The sequence below is a fragment of the Amphibalanus amphitrite genome, unplaced genomic scaffold (genome assembly GCF_019059575.1).
Source record: "Amphibalanus amphitrite isolate SeventyFive unplaced genomic scaffold, NRLGWU_Aamphi_draft 000392F_arrow, whole genome shotgun sequence".
In the NCBI taxonomy this organism is placed as follows: Eukaryota; Metazoa; Arthropoda; class Thecostraca; order Balanomorpha; family Balanidae; genus Amphibalanus; species Amphibalanus amphitrite.
In genome coordinates this window covers 467,934-481,496 of record NW_024881886.1, presented here as the reverse complement: position 1 = coordinate 481,496, position 13,563 = coordinate 467,934, and the positions used below count along the sequence as shown (strand labels likewise).

The 13,563-nt window shown below is 47.5% G+C and overlaps 1 protein-coding gene across 2 annotated transcripts; it reads left to right on the top strand.

Annotated features, from left to right (window-relative positions):
• The first annotated feature begins 4,029 nt into the window (after positions 1-4,029).
• On the top strand, positions 4,030-11,764 carry LOC122390355 (magnesium-dependent phosphatase 1-like). 2 transcript variants are annotated; one of them, XR_006258137.1, is made up of 2 exons: positions 4,030-4,132; positions 10,819-11,764. XR_006258137.1 is itself a non-coding variant. In XM_043383233.1 (2 exons), exon 2 carries the CDS (start codon positions 6,619-6,621, stop codon positions 7,138-7,140), a length of 522 nt encoding a protein of 173 aa, XP_043239168.1. In that variant the 5' UTR covers positions 4,032-4,132; positions 6,609-6,618; the 3' UTR covers positions 7,141-7,959. The 2 variants fall into 2 exon arrangements, 1 of the variants encoding a protein (XP_043239168.1); XM_043383233.1 differs by lacking the exon at positions 10,819-11,764 and adding an exon at positions 6,609-7,959 and having other exon boundaries at positions 4,032-4,132.
• Positions 11,765-13,563: the final 1,799 nt, after the last annotated feature.

Below are 13,563 nucleotides of genomic sequence, written 5' to 3'. Positions count from 1 at the left end.
TTTACATATTTACGAGTACTTGTATTTTTTTTTTTTGGGTGCCATGCTTTTGCAAAACATAAATTTCGTTGATATCTCAAAAGGTTGATATATAGCTTCACTCCACTCGCAATTTCGCGGGGGCACTTATTGATCAGAGCCAGTTTCAATCAAGAAGCTCAGATGACGTCTCATTGATTTAGAAGAGCGTAGCCATCGATCATTGGTACTAAATCACGCAAGCACGAGGACAATGGACCATAGATATACATAATTATACATACGGCAGCACAGCGATAATTTTACACCCAATGCTACTAGCTACCCAATCCAAAGGTGTGATTAACTGGTTATGTAGCCAGAATTGTACTGCACCGTCTGGCTCAGTTAAGCCATTTAACTATCGATTTTCTGGTCCCAAACTGGCGTGCGGTTCATCGACCGCTGGAGTCATGTCTGAGTGCGCGGGTCGGTCAGTCTCGGGCGCCGCTCCCACTTGAGGGTTTCCTCCCGCCTCGGAGACAATTCACGACACCGGCGCGGTCACGAAACGTCTCCCCTGGGACGTCGTCTGACACGTATTGCCACGTGTTCACGTGGCTCGACAGACACCGGCGGACTGGTATATGGGGGCGTGGTCGTAGCGGACATCCGCCGATGGAACGATAAATTTCTTAAAACTCGGACGCCAGCGAGGGTACCAGCGAATAACACGGCTGTCGTTCTCGGAAGTATTGATCCGGCGGTGGGGTTGAGCCTTAGTATATCCCTTCAGTGAAATTGGTATTACTACTGCAAGCGCTGACACCTGGATTAAAGTGGCTCTTTACATACAGATCACACAACAATCGAAACTAATCCACCAGTCATTTCATGACGCACTGTGTGCTATATTACACGATAACACCTTCCGTAACAGCACACTACTTCACTTACCCAAATTGGAAACCCAGCCTTCATACACATGCACAACATTTCACAGCCGACAGGGTGTGCCCAGCGGTGGTGACCCACTGCACGCATGCAGCTCGGCGCCAAACACCGGCCACATGACCTTATTACGGGCTCGAGCGGCGGCGCCGCGTCGTCGTTTCATTGGTGGCAATATGGGTCACCGTGCGTGATAGGGGAAAGGTCACGACTGGCCGGCACAGGTCACGCCTCACGGTATCATCGGGACATCGACTGGCCGCGTGATATGAGTCTAGTTGCAGAGACGAGGGGGCGCGAACAGGGAGGTATTTTGATGTAGGTACGGTTAGACAAGGCATGCGAGCAGTAAATGCTTCAAGCGATATGTAATACGTTGGCAGTGGCAAGTGATCCATTTCGATTCCACTGACCACATGTGGCAAGTCCTCACAATCACAAGACGCAGCTTACACTGAACAACCGTCAACCACTGCAAGACTTCTGTCAGGAGCAGTCACGTAGACAGCGACATAGAAAAGTCATTGGATCGGGTCAGTTGATACAACTGATATAGGTGTCATCCATCGGTGGTAACTGATACTTTCCGCAACGCAGCCTGCTATTCGTAATACTTCTTCCTGTCCTGTTCCACCGTCGGCCTAAACCGTCCTCTCCTCAGTTGATTGTTGAACCTGAGTAACCTCTTCCTGTGTGCCTTTTTGCCGCCCTTCTCCCCCGTGTTTGATTTCTTGCCCCAATTATCCTTTAGCTCGGTGGCTTTGTCCACACCCTTCTCGGAGAGTTTGGACAGTCCGATGGCTCCAGCGACCGCTCCGATCAGGCCTCCGGCTAGTCCTCCTATCACCATACCGATGGGCCCGCCGGCGACACCCAGAGCGGCGCCCGTCTGGCTGCCAGTCACCCCTCCGGCGTAGCCGCCTGCCCAGCTGCCGGCGATGGAGGCGCCCGTCCGCGCCGAGTGTCGGCCCAGGCCTCGGTCCTTCTTCACGGCCAGACCCATACGCGCGGCGTCTAACGCTACGGCCACCGGCGCCACGGCATGGTTCAGCTTCGAGGCCACGTCCCAGGTGGTGCGACTGGTGAGCACGCCCGGTACGCCGCCGCCCGGGGCCAGCAGGACCGTCTCGGGCCGTAGCGGGGACGGTGGCGTGGCGCCGGGAGGTCGCTCCGAGTGGAGACGCGCCGCCCGCATTGGCCGGTGCTCGACGGCCCGGGCACGGCGGCGTAGATATCGGCGCCAGGAGGCCGCCCGCCGGTCCCAGCTGCGGGCCGAGGTCACCCGCCCCCGCCCCCGACCCCGACCCCGCCCCCGACTGTGGGACTGGGGAGGCGGGTGGCGGGCCACGGCAGTCATTGCAGGTCACTCAGCCGGTGTTCGATCACCAGAACCGTGTCGCGTGACACCACTGGATGACGTCGTAACCGGCTTGGCTCCGTGCCAAAACGGTCGCAGCTGCTCGTCCAAGGCTGGAGGGCTCGAACGCTGAGAGAATTACACCACTTATTTGATTCACTTGTAGTTCAAAGTATCACAGACACTATACCCACGTCCAGCCACGAATTTTACCCAGCGAAACACAGCACCGCACACCGCTGACCGACCCGCGTTCGCTCCACCGTATGGTGCAAGTCGTAAAACAGCTGTCTCGCAGTCAGCTGATGCGCCACAGGTTCGGACGACTCGGCAGGAGGGCGTCGACCGCGCGATAACACCACTGCACGTTTCTACCGCAACGACCGCGCCCGTATCGGCGGGGCTCGGCTCGCTCCGCGGCCCGCTGGGAGTCCGCCGGCCACGGGCGACACTCGTGCACTGTCGACGGTTCGGAGGCCGCCCGCCGTGTGTTACAGCAGCGCCCGGTCGAACCGATTCACCGGTCTGTGACGTCACAGGGACGGACGCCGGCGGCGCCGCTGACCGCCGCGACGGCCACTGGCCGACTGGTCCCGTCGACCGGTCACGCACTGGCGCACTGGACAGGTGGTTCAGTAGAATGAACGAGTCGGCCTCCGAGGAAATTTACCCGTGTGAGGAGGTATTTCCCTGGGGACGAACCGGCGGTCGAAGGCTCCGCGGACGGCACACAAGTTTGAGTAGGTTGAGAATAATTTCGCGCGGTACTGCTCGAATGTTCTGTACAAAATCAGGCCACATAGGCGGCATCAATTATTAAGTTTGTTGCATTGGATGATTTTCGGGTCGACGACCGACGTCCGTTTTGTAGAAGTGAAAAGCTGAAATTGGCCTAAATACACTAACACGAAAATACGTGCAAGAAGTGGCGTAGGCGTTCTCGTTTTTTAGGGCTCGCTGAATCGTTCTATGAATGAATGACTCGGATATGGTGGGTCCAGGAAATGCGGTTAGGTATGCGAGAAGCAATTCGAAAATGTTCAGGAATGATCCGTTGGGGTGGCAGAATCGATATAACTACCCATAGAAAACAAATGATCAATAAAACTCGTGGTTGAGAGACGAATGCATTATGCACATAATATCGGTGTCACGCATGCCTGGCCGTGGCTTTTGATAAACGGTGAAACGTATACGTTTTACATTCGTATACGTTTTCCACATACCTATAGGCATGTGCTTAGCTGTGCTCTCGCGAACCTGTAGGCTGTAGTCGAAGGTTTAGGCCAGTTTTAGGGGGGTAGGGGTGGCAGATGCCGGATCATGCGAATGACCAATTCGCGTCAGAGTCACTACTGGACACTGAGCCGGGAGGCGGGAACCTGGGCCGATGCAGACGCTTGGAGTGCTTAGGTACTGCTTATCTTACATTCCTATTGGAATCCGGCCTGCCGACTGTTTCCGTTCTGTAATATTCGGCCCGCACTCTTGATTGCCGCGTGCCGACCCCATCCCTATCATAGATGATGTATCGTTGCATGCAGTGATGAGATCAATGGCATAATCTCGCTTTGCCGCATAATCTCCATGGTAGCTGTGATGGTAGGTAGCCCGCACAGGGAACTCCTCACGCTCCTCACAAACATGAAGGATTTCCTTCTCTCATTGAGGGCTGCCATATTTTTTGGAATCAATGTTTTGATACGATTGTTGCGCAGCTGAGACGTTTAGCTGCTTTGCCAGCACTGAACTCTATAATGTTTGCCAGGAATGTGAATACACAGATGTTACGTATATACTGCCTTGGGTGTTACCAAGGTGTTACTGGAGAAATACCGGAAAATATCACTTCCTGAATCACAGAAAGTGCGTATCAACTTATCATTCAATCAGTGTAATGGCTGAAACAGACTCTTTCCACATTCAGGAAATCGCTTGCGAGAGCCTATTTTAAATGCAATTATAATTCTACCCGCATCAATCGCAAGTATCGCCACTATAAATGATTCATGATAACCTAGTCAAAAGCTCGATATAAATAATTGAGTTAAAGTTTTGGATCTGCTTACAACTATGAGCCAAATTGAAATGCCGCAGCCTGCAGCCAGTACATGAATGTAGGCCAGTGCATGGATTAGGTAACTAATAGAAATCTAATTAGTCAAGTTATTTTTGAAACTTGCCTGAGGTTTGCTTTAGGGTTGTAACATTGACACAGGATTTAGGAGTCTGAGCCCATCAAGTGTTTCAGTTTCAGGCAGAGGAACATTTGTAATGCCCTTTTAACATATTTTGATAGAATTATCAGATATTTTTTTAACTGGTTAGCTATTTGATTCATTTCTCCTTGGCACAAATTTTGCAATTGTGTGGTATGACCTGTCATCTCCACCTCAGAAGTCAATCACACCTTGCTTGAAAAACACATCCTTTTACCTACATTGTCTTGCTAACCTCACCTAACACTGCCTAACACCTACCTAACTAGCACCTATTATGCTGCATTTCAATCCTTAGTTAGGACTTAGGATTGCAGCAACTTGCAATGTTATGTTTCTTTGGGACTTGGGTGTAACTATAACTTATAAGGTTTACTCGAGTATGTTGCTTGGATATGGATAGAGCCCGCCGGTAGAGGGAGTGGCACTGCTGGGCAACTGATAAGTGATATTGGTAGCAGCATATAAAAGTCGGGCACACTGTGGTATTTCCGATCCATTTATGGAAACGTTTCCATTTTTGGAACGATGTTCCAAAAATGGATACGCCGTTTCCAAAAATAGAAACGGTCTGTTCCATAAATGGAGACGCTGTGTGCATCGCTACCTTTAAAGCAAACTGGGCATTGATTGGTGCAATTTGGCATGCGCAGGATGCCACCAATCGACAGCCAGCATTCTAGTTTATGTTCCTGTTCTCCGACTTTCCGATCAGAAAACCGAAAGTTGACGAACGAGGCGATGCTTATAACATGTTGACGTGATAAAAAAATTCACACGTTTTTCTAATCGAAAATAATAACATTTATGAATGTTTTGAACAAAAAATAACGTTTTTAACAGACTACTGAAAGGCTGGCCCATTGATTGGAACAACAACATCACCGGGAACTTCAGTTTTTCATTCATTTTCACGCTGCATTTTCCGGTGTACCAGCGGCCTGGTGGTCGTCAATCTGTGATTAAATCGCATGAAAGTTGTTGCAAAGCCCTATTTGGAGACTTTAGTGGGCATTTTATGATATTTCAAATGTGCTGAATATGATCGTAGGCTCGGATCAACGTAAATCTCCGTGCAAATACGTAAAAAGCAGGATGGAAATAAGGTCTGCACTGTCGTCACACCAAATACCGTTGTATTCTGACGATGAATTTATTCATTCTAGCTCATGTGTAACATTGATATCAATTTTATATATTGAAATGATATCTACGCTTTATGTATTGCCCACTTTGGACCACATTTGTCCAGTAGTTTCTGGGAAATCTTAGTTTTAGTTGAATTTTGGACGTGCTTAAGTTGTGGCGCGTAATGTATTATTATGGAACCTGACGTCCAAGGTAACTGCCGAGAGCCGAGATGATAAACCAGTCCCAAAACATCAAATTTTTAGTTGCATGTGAATTTTAAAAACACATTTAAGCTAAGTTTGCACACATTTTAACTTCAGCGTTTCTATTTTTGGAACATCGGCGTTTCCATTTTTGGAAACTAAGTCTCCATAAATGGATACGATTCAGGAGCATTTTGAAGTGGTGAATTTGAATGCATACGACAGCTTTCCATGCAAGAAGACAAGTGCTTTTGGTGTATCTGTGCTTGTTTTACGCGAAACAGTGGTTATACATCAAATCCAGCCACCCTTGGCAAGAAAATATGTGCGGAGATGTTAGCGTTTCTATTTATGGAACGAGCGTTTCCATTTTTGGAACAGAAGAGTAGTCAAAATTGGAAACGTTTCCAATAATAGAAACGTCTCCATAAATGAATCGGAGATACCACAGTGCGCCCGACTGATATATGAATTTATTACATTGAACTGGCAAGATCTACCACATCTAATCTAGTAATCTTATCTAAAAATTAATGCATAGCTGTTGAGTGGTGGAGACCTATACACAGCATACAATGCTCACTCCTCCATAGTTTCTTAAAGACATTACAGAAGTGAAGTACTCCAGTATAATTCAAGCATATTGATCATTGCACTTATTGGAACTTGGAACCTTTTGAAGTAATCTGCAATTACCATATTTGATGTTAAATACTATAACTTTTTTATAGCATCACTTCTTATCATTTGTCAGGGCCATTTTTAATTCCTATTTTCTGTTCATTACAGAATAATAGCAATGGCATCGAATAGCTCTGATACACCCAGACCTAAGCTGGTAGTATTTGATCTCGACTACACCCTGTGGCCATTCTGGGTGGACACACATGTAACGCCTCCATTTCACAAGAAGGGTGGCGATGTGTTCGACTCGTTCAACGAGAAAGTGAGGGCGTTCCCGGAGGTGCCGGACGTGCTGCAGTGGCTCCACGACGAGGGCTACATCATCGCAGCCGCGTCGCGAACCGGCGAGATCCGCGGGGCCAAGCAGCTGGTCAAACTGTTCGGCTGGGAGAAGTACTTCAAGTATGCGGAGATCTACCCGGGCTGCAAGAAGAAGCACTTCTCGCGGTTCCGAGCTGAGTCGGGGCTGGAGTACTCGGAGATGATTTTCTTCGATGACGAGGGGCGGAACATTCGAGATCTGAAGGAAGTGGGAGTCGTCTCGGTGCTAGTGCCACACTCAGGGGTTACGCGGAAACTCGTGGAGCAGGGTCTGGCTCAGTTCGCCAAACAAAGACGGGTCGGGGTAGAGAAATGATAGGATGTTGTAGAACACTAGAACTTTCAACTATGTATGACGTTTTTCATTGTCTTCATTCAAGTTATTTATGCTTTTGCTTGGATAGATGCCTCCTAATAAACCGTGAGTGTTCTTCTCACTAAATGTTCTTCTCACAAAATGTTAGTTTTTGTTTTGTCCTTGCGTGTCTTGCAATCATGTGTCTGAGCACATTGTTACATGTACAGCCCACCGCTAAAGTAATGTAGGGTTTTACCAATCTCAACGGTTGGGTTTGACTGGCGATTGTTTAATGCGGAGTGATCGAAAAGAAGATGTCAATAGCTAAAGTTGCTGCTGCAAGGGTGACAATACATATAAGCTACATTCAAAGTTTCATTGTAGTCTGGTTAATCGTTCCTAAGCTTCAGAAGCAGAACATACCCATGACTGAAACCCCACATTACTTCTGCTGTGGACTGTACATACTGTGTACATTTATAATACCTACTTGAAGGTAATTTGTTAAAGTGTTTCTATTTTTTTCTTTTATGCCGTATCCGGTATCACAATGCTAGTTAATTATAGCGTAATGCGTCTCGGGAATTTCAAATCCAACTCCCAGTATGTATGATGCCTTTCACCCGCCGGTGCTGTACTACGAACCACGAAGCCTCATTTTTGTGACTGCAGTTTTTGATGTGGCAGTCATTGATAATTGAGAAGGCTCTGCAGCAACGATACGCGTAATTGTTGCGGTTTCAATGTTTCCTCCTCGTGGATGAGAATCCGTATCATGGACATTTCGAATCGGTTTTGTTTATCCATGTTTATCCAAAAATAACAAGTGATACATTCTCCAAGTCTTTGCATCGACAGGGAGCTTCGTTTTGCGCTTGTGAAAGTCTTATTTGTCGTGGAAGATTGTGATATGTGATATTCTGCATAGTACCCATAGTACTAACACCGTACGCAAACCGAGCAGGCATGTCGAGAAAATTGCGGAAATCTGAATGAATTGTTATATACAGGGATGCGGAGCCGGAGCCGGAGCCGGAACCGGAGCCTCCGGAGCCGGCATATTTTGCCCGGAGCCGGAGCCGGAGCCGGAGCCGTGAAACAATATAGCCCGGAGCCGGAGCCGGAGCCGGAGCCGCCAAAAAAGGGGCGACTCCGGCTCCTTTTCTTAAGAGGAAACAATTATTTACCTAGTTCGGTTTGACAGTACAAGGCGTAAAACAATGTGGTATTCAAAATAGCCTTGTTATACAAATACAGAAGCAACGTGTACCAATCCCATCGCCTTTTTTCTTCCACTCGTATTTAATTGATCGCATAGGGGATGTACTGAGTAGAAGCCACAGCCGGAGCCGCCGGAGCCGGATCATTTTACTCGGAGCCGAAGCCGGAGCCGGAGCCGCCATGACATTTCAACCGGAGCCGGAGCCGGAGCCGGAGCCGATTTTTTTCTCCGGAGCCGGAGCCGGAGCCGTCCGAAATTTCCACGGCTCCGCATCCCTGGTTATATATTCATAATTCATCCACCCACCGACAAAGGTCGGCCTCACCAGTGCATTCCAGTCCACAACACACATTGGTCAGACTGAGTTTCTAGAAGTAAGAACGCCAAGATATGGCGCCAAATCTGAGTTCAGCCGAAATGATAAGCAGTGGTGTGTTAAGCACATACTATTTTCTTGAAATAACTAGTGTTTTGAATTCTTTTCTGTGTTATCTACGTAAAAGCGTTGACAGCTAATTTATGCTTTTTGCACGCTAGCAGTTAACATGTGTAATGTTATTGAACCTAGGGCTGCTGTTTGCGCCCAATGGTTTGATAAAGTCACGTTCTAAGCCCAAAACGTTTTCATTTCATCATTATATCGCATTTTTTTCATTCACTGTAAATTCTAGTTCGCACATAGGTTCTGTTTTTAGCTTCGACTTGTTAAATTATCCGGTTTGGGACTTACAGATAAGACTTGACTATTCATTAGAACGTAGAAAAAATCAAAATCAACAGTGTGTACTGTAGTATACATCCTTTACGCTTGAAATATTTGGTACCTACACAGTAAAACGGTGCAAAATGGCAAGACGTTGCAAGTAAAATGCAGTAAAACGGTGCAAAATTAATTGCTCATTGAAGATGAATGTACTTTATGTCGCGACATTTTCATTACTGGCCTTCATCAATGTCTGCCTCTCCCAAACCACTGAAGAGGCGCCTCGGTCTGTGGCAGACGCTCGGCCAAAGCTGATCGTATTCGACCTGGACAGCACTCTGTGGCCGTTCTGGCTGGACACGCATGTGGTGCCGCCGTTGCACAAGAGCAACGGGGATGTCTTCGACCAGAAGGGGAAGAAGGTGGTGCCGTACCCCGAGGTCCTCGCTGTGATGGACTGGCTTCACTCTGAGGGCTACCTTATGGCCACGGCCTCACGAACGTGGAAACAGCGGGATGCCAGACAACTAATTGCGCTGTTCGGCTGGGAAAAGTATCTGAAGTTTATGGAGATCTATCCCGGCTCCAAAATGGCACACTTCAATGAGATCAAGAAACAGTCAAATATTCCTCTGTCTGAAATGCTATTTTTCGATGATGAAGAGCAGAATATCCGGGAGCTAACTCAGCTTGGAGTTGTTTCAGTACTAGTTTCAGAGAGCACCGGAATCACGATGCAAGTTATCAGGGAAGGCTTGGCCGAGTTTGCCAGGAAACGGCGAGAGGCAGAAGACGAAATTTAAGACGTGAAATGCTCTCGAAACGATGCGTCGTGTTGTTGTTATTGATCACGACTTACCAGAAGCTTGTTATTTACCGTGTGTGGGTGACACTGAGGGTCATTAAATTCATTGTAATTCTCTCCACTGAAAGTCATTTGTTTTGAAAGGCTCGTGGCTCATCTATGCGACTCGAGCGCACTGGCGGCTGAGTATCCATTTTCAAACCGCGCTGTGAAAAGACAGCGGTCCCAGCGGAGTTCTATAGCCTTGAGCGGTCTGACAGAAGCACATCGAGGTTGGGAGAGAACGATTTCACGTCATACCCCCACCCCCACCCCACCTATATCGGCTCCTTAGTCACATGGTGATATATGGAAGACACAACTTTCAGTCTTAAAAATATCCTTTTGCGGATTTTTTTTTCTTCAAATCTTTGTTTTTCAAAGCTTGAATATCTTTGGGTTCACCGCCGTTGTTTTTTTTTTCTCGTCGAAAAGTGGCAGCTTGCAAAGTTGACTGAAAGCCAAGACTCAAGGCCATGACCTGACCGGGAAAAGGGCTTGATGCGTATCAGTCGATCCGTAGGCCGTATCGTATAGTGAGCTGTCAGCTGGACACATTCCATGTGTCTGTTGTTGAAGCTTGTCTATCAAAAGTTATAATAGTAAAACTGCTCGCAACGTTTTGTGACCTATATTATTTATTTATGATTGCCCCACGCGTAAAAAGTAGGGTAAGGACGCAACATTTTGATCCGTGACTCAAACATTAATTTTAACATATATCAATTCTCTAATTTTCAAAGCAATCGCTGAGCCAGTGTAATGAAGAACTTTTTCTCGAATTAACGTCACGATGCCTGGTGATCTGACCTCGAATGACCTGGATCTGACTTATTGACATGCGGAGGCAACGTATCATAAGTGTTGATAAGCACGGCGGCTCATCTGTGGACGGACGGCTGGCCAACAGTTCACCGTTTGTTTCAGCCGGAGTCGAATGGCCTCCGAGCATCCGGGACCTGCCGCCTCTGCCCGGCCCAAGCTGCTCGTCTTTGACCTTGACCTGACCCTCTGGCCATCCATCGCCGGCACCCACCATCGGCCGCCATTTCACGAGCGGAACGGAACGGTTTTCGACTCCTCCGGAAGAGAGCTCCACCCGTTTCCCGAGTCGTCAGCAGTGTTAGAGGAGTGTCATGCCCAGGGGTATCTCATGGCAGTCGCATCACGATCGGGTGACAAGTCCAGCTGCAAGCAGCTGATGGCACTGTTCGGTTGGAGGAAGTACTTCAAATACGTGGAGATATATCCGGGATGCAAGAAGAGACATTTCTCGCGGATTCACAAGGTGTCGAAGATACCGTTGTCAGATATGCTGTTCTTCGATGATGATGGCGTCAATATTAGGGACCTGACTCAGTTGGGGGTGATGTCAATACTAGTGTCGGGCTCGACTGGAATCAACAAATACTTGGTGCACGAAGGGCTTGCAAAATTTGTTAGAGAAAGATCGTGTGGAAAAGTCGTGAGTGATAGATGCAATTAACCTGAAACCGGTTACCGATAGTCTCGGATTTGACGATTTTGACTTTGTGAAAATTTCCATGGCCTTTTATACTGTATGCCTGTTACGTTCGCTCTTGGCTTCGCGGATTTAAACTGTTTCATGCTGTTATTTATCATGACATGACATGACATGTGTGACTGACTTATTGCTCATTGAATTGTTGAGAACTTCTGAGAAGTTCAGCCAAGTGTGCCTTACGGGTCACACCTTGGTAGTACAAGTTGTGCTCATACCTACCGCATCTCATTCTCCTCTTGCTGCTAGGATTACAACATAGCTATATTTACACTAGTCAATATTCATCCTTGTGCGTGACTTTCTATTTACCTATATTTGATAATACATAACTGAAAAAAGTATGGAATGCTTAAGTGTTTTAATTGGTAGGGAGCCGTCCCATAGAATATATCGCAAATGATGAGAGAGAGAGAGAGAGAGAGAGAGAGAGAGAGAGAGAGAGAGAGAGAGAGAGAGAGAGAGAGAGAGAGAGAGAGAGAGAGAGAGAGAGAGAGAGAGAGAGAGAGAGAGAGAGAGAGAGAGAGAGAGAGAGAGAGAGAGAGAGAGAGAGAGAGAGAGAGAGAGAGAGAGAGAGAGAGAGAGAGAGAGAGAGAGAGAGAGAGAGAGAGAGAGAGAGAGAGAGAGAGAGAGAGAGAGAGAGAGAGAGAGAGAGAGAGAGAGAGAGAGAGAGAGAGAGAGAGAGAGAGAGAGAGAGAGAGAGAGAGAGAGAGAGAGAGAGAGAGAGAGAGAGAGAGAGAGAGAGAGAGAGAGAGAGAGAGAGAGAGAGAGAGAGAGAGAGAGAGAGAGAGAGAGAGAGAGAGAGAGAGAGAGAGAGAGAGAGAGAGAGAGAGAGAGAGAGAGAGAGAGAGAGAGAGAGAGAGAGAGAGAGAGAGAGAGAGAGAGAGAGAGAGAGAGAGAGAGAGAGAGAGAGAGAGAGAGAGAGAGAGAGAGAGAGAGAGAGAGAGAGAGAGAGAGAGAGAGAGAGAGAGAGAGAGAGAGAGAGAGAGAGAGAGAGAGAGAGAGAGAGAGAGAGAGAGAGAGAGAGAGAGGAGAGAGAGAGAGAGAGAGAGAGAGAGAGAGGAGAGAGAGAGAGAGAGAGAGAGAGAGAGAGAGAGAGAGAGAGAGAGAGAGAGAGAGAGAGAGAGAGAGAGAGAGATTACTTTTCGAGGGGAAAACTGACTAGGTACATTCATTGCAAATTTCTGGACATAAACTCCTCGAATATCGTTTCCTTCTGCGTTACGGTGCAATAGAAGACACTTCGCTGCCGGGACATTTGATCTGTTATCCTCCGGCCTCCCCTCCTTTGATTTGCCGGTGCAGAAGTAACACAGATGTGTCGGTGATAAATAAATGTCTATATTGCATGTATAAGCGCACCTCTCTACCACAACGTAAAGTAAATTTGGATATGGCAGCTTTTATGGAAGCCGCATTTTCCGTTCGCATTTTGGCGCTTCTCACCAGAAAATTAGTTTTGCGACACGTGGGAGAGTGGGAGTGTGTTTGGGTAAATAGCGATGAAGAAAAGTGGGAATTTCGTGTGATTAATGAGTTCAGTGTCAAAACGAACAGATAATTCGGATGCCCTATATATCGGCACGACGTGATTTTGAAGTGCGTGAATTGGGAGGAGCGATGGAATCTTCCAGAAGGAGAAGGCGGCTAGAATGGTAACAGCCGAACAATTGAGAGCGGGACACTTGCCGGGTAAGTCCTCAGTTTTGAGTTTTCTCTTGATTTTCTGCGATCGCCTTCTCATCTATCTAATCTCATTTTCTCGAGTCTCGACTCCAATAGGCTAGTAATTGACCCGCGCATGACTGGGGGAAGGGGGGGGGGGGGCTCAGCCCCTCCCGTTTTTTTGCACTTTCTCCTAAACCGCTAGACATATCAACACGAAACTTGCAGTACCTTCGGCTGCATCAATTTGACACATTGTGTCCAAATAAAAATTTCGTTGATACCATACGTTACGTTGATACCATGCCCGGCCAATTTTGATGCAAAATATATTGCATACCGATTACCGATAATCTACTCTAGAAACTTTTAGCCCGATAGCTTCAAAAATAGCTAAATTCCCAACCGGTACAATTGGCCAGGGCCGCATCTGGTTTTACCCTGGCTAGCTAGTAGCTCCGGCAATTACTCCGGCCGAAGTACGG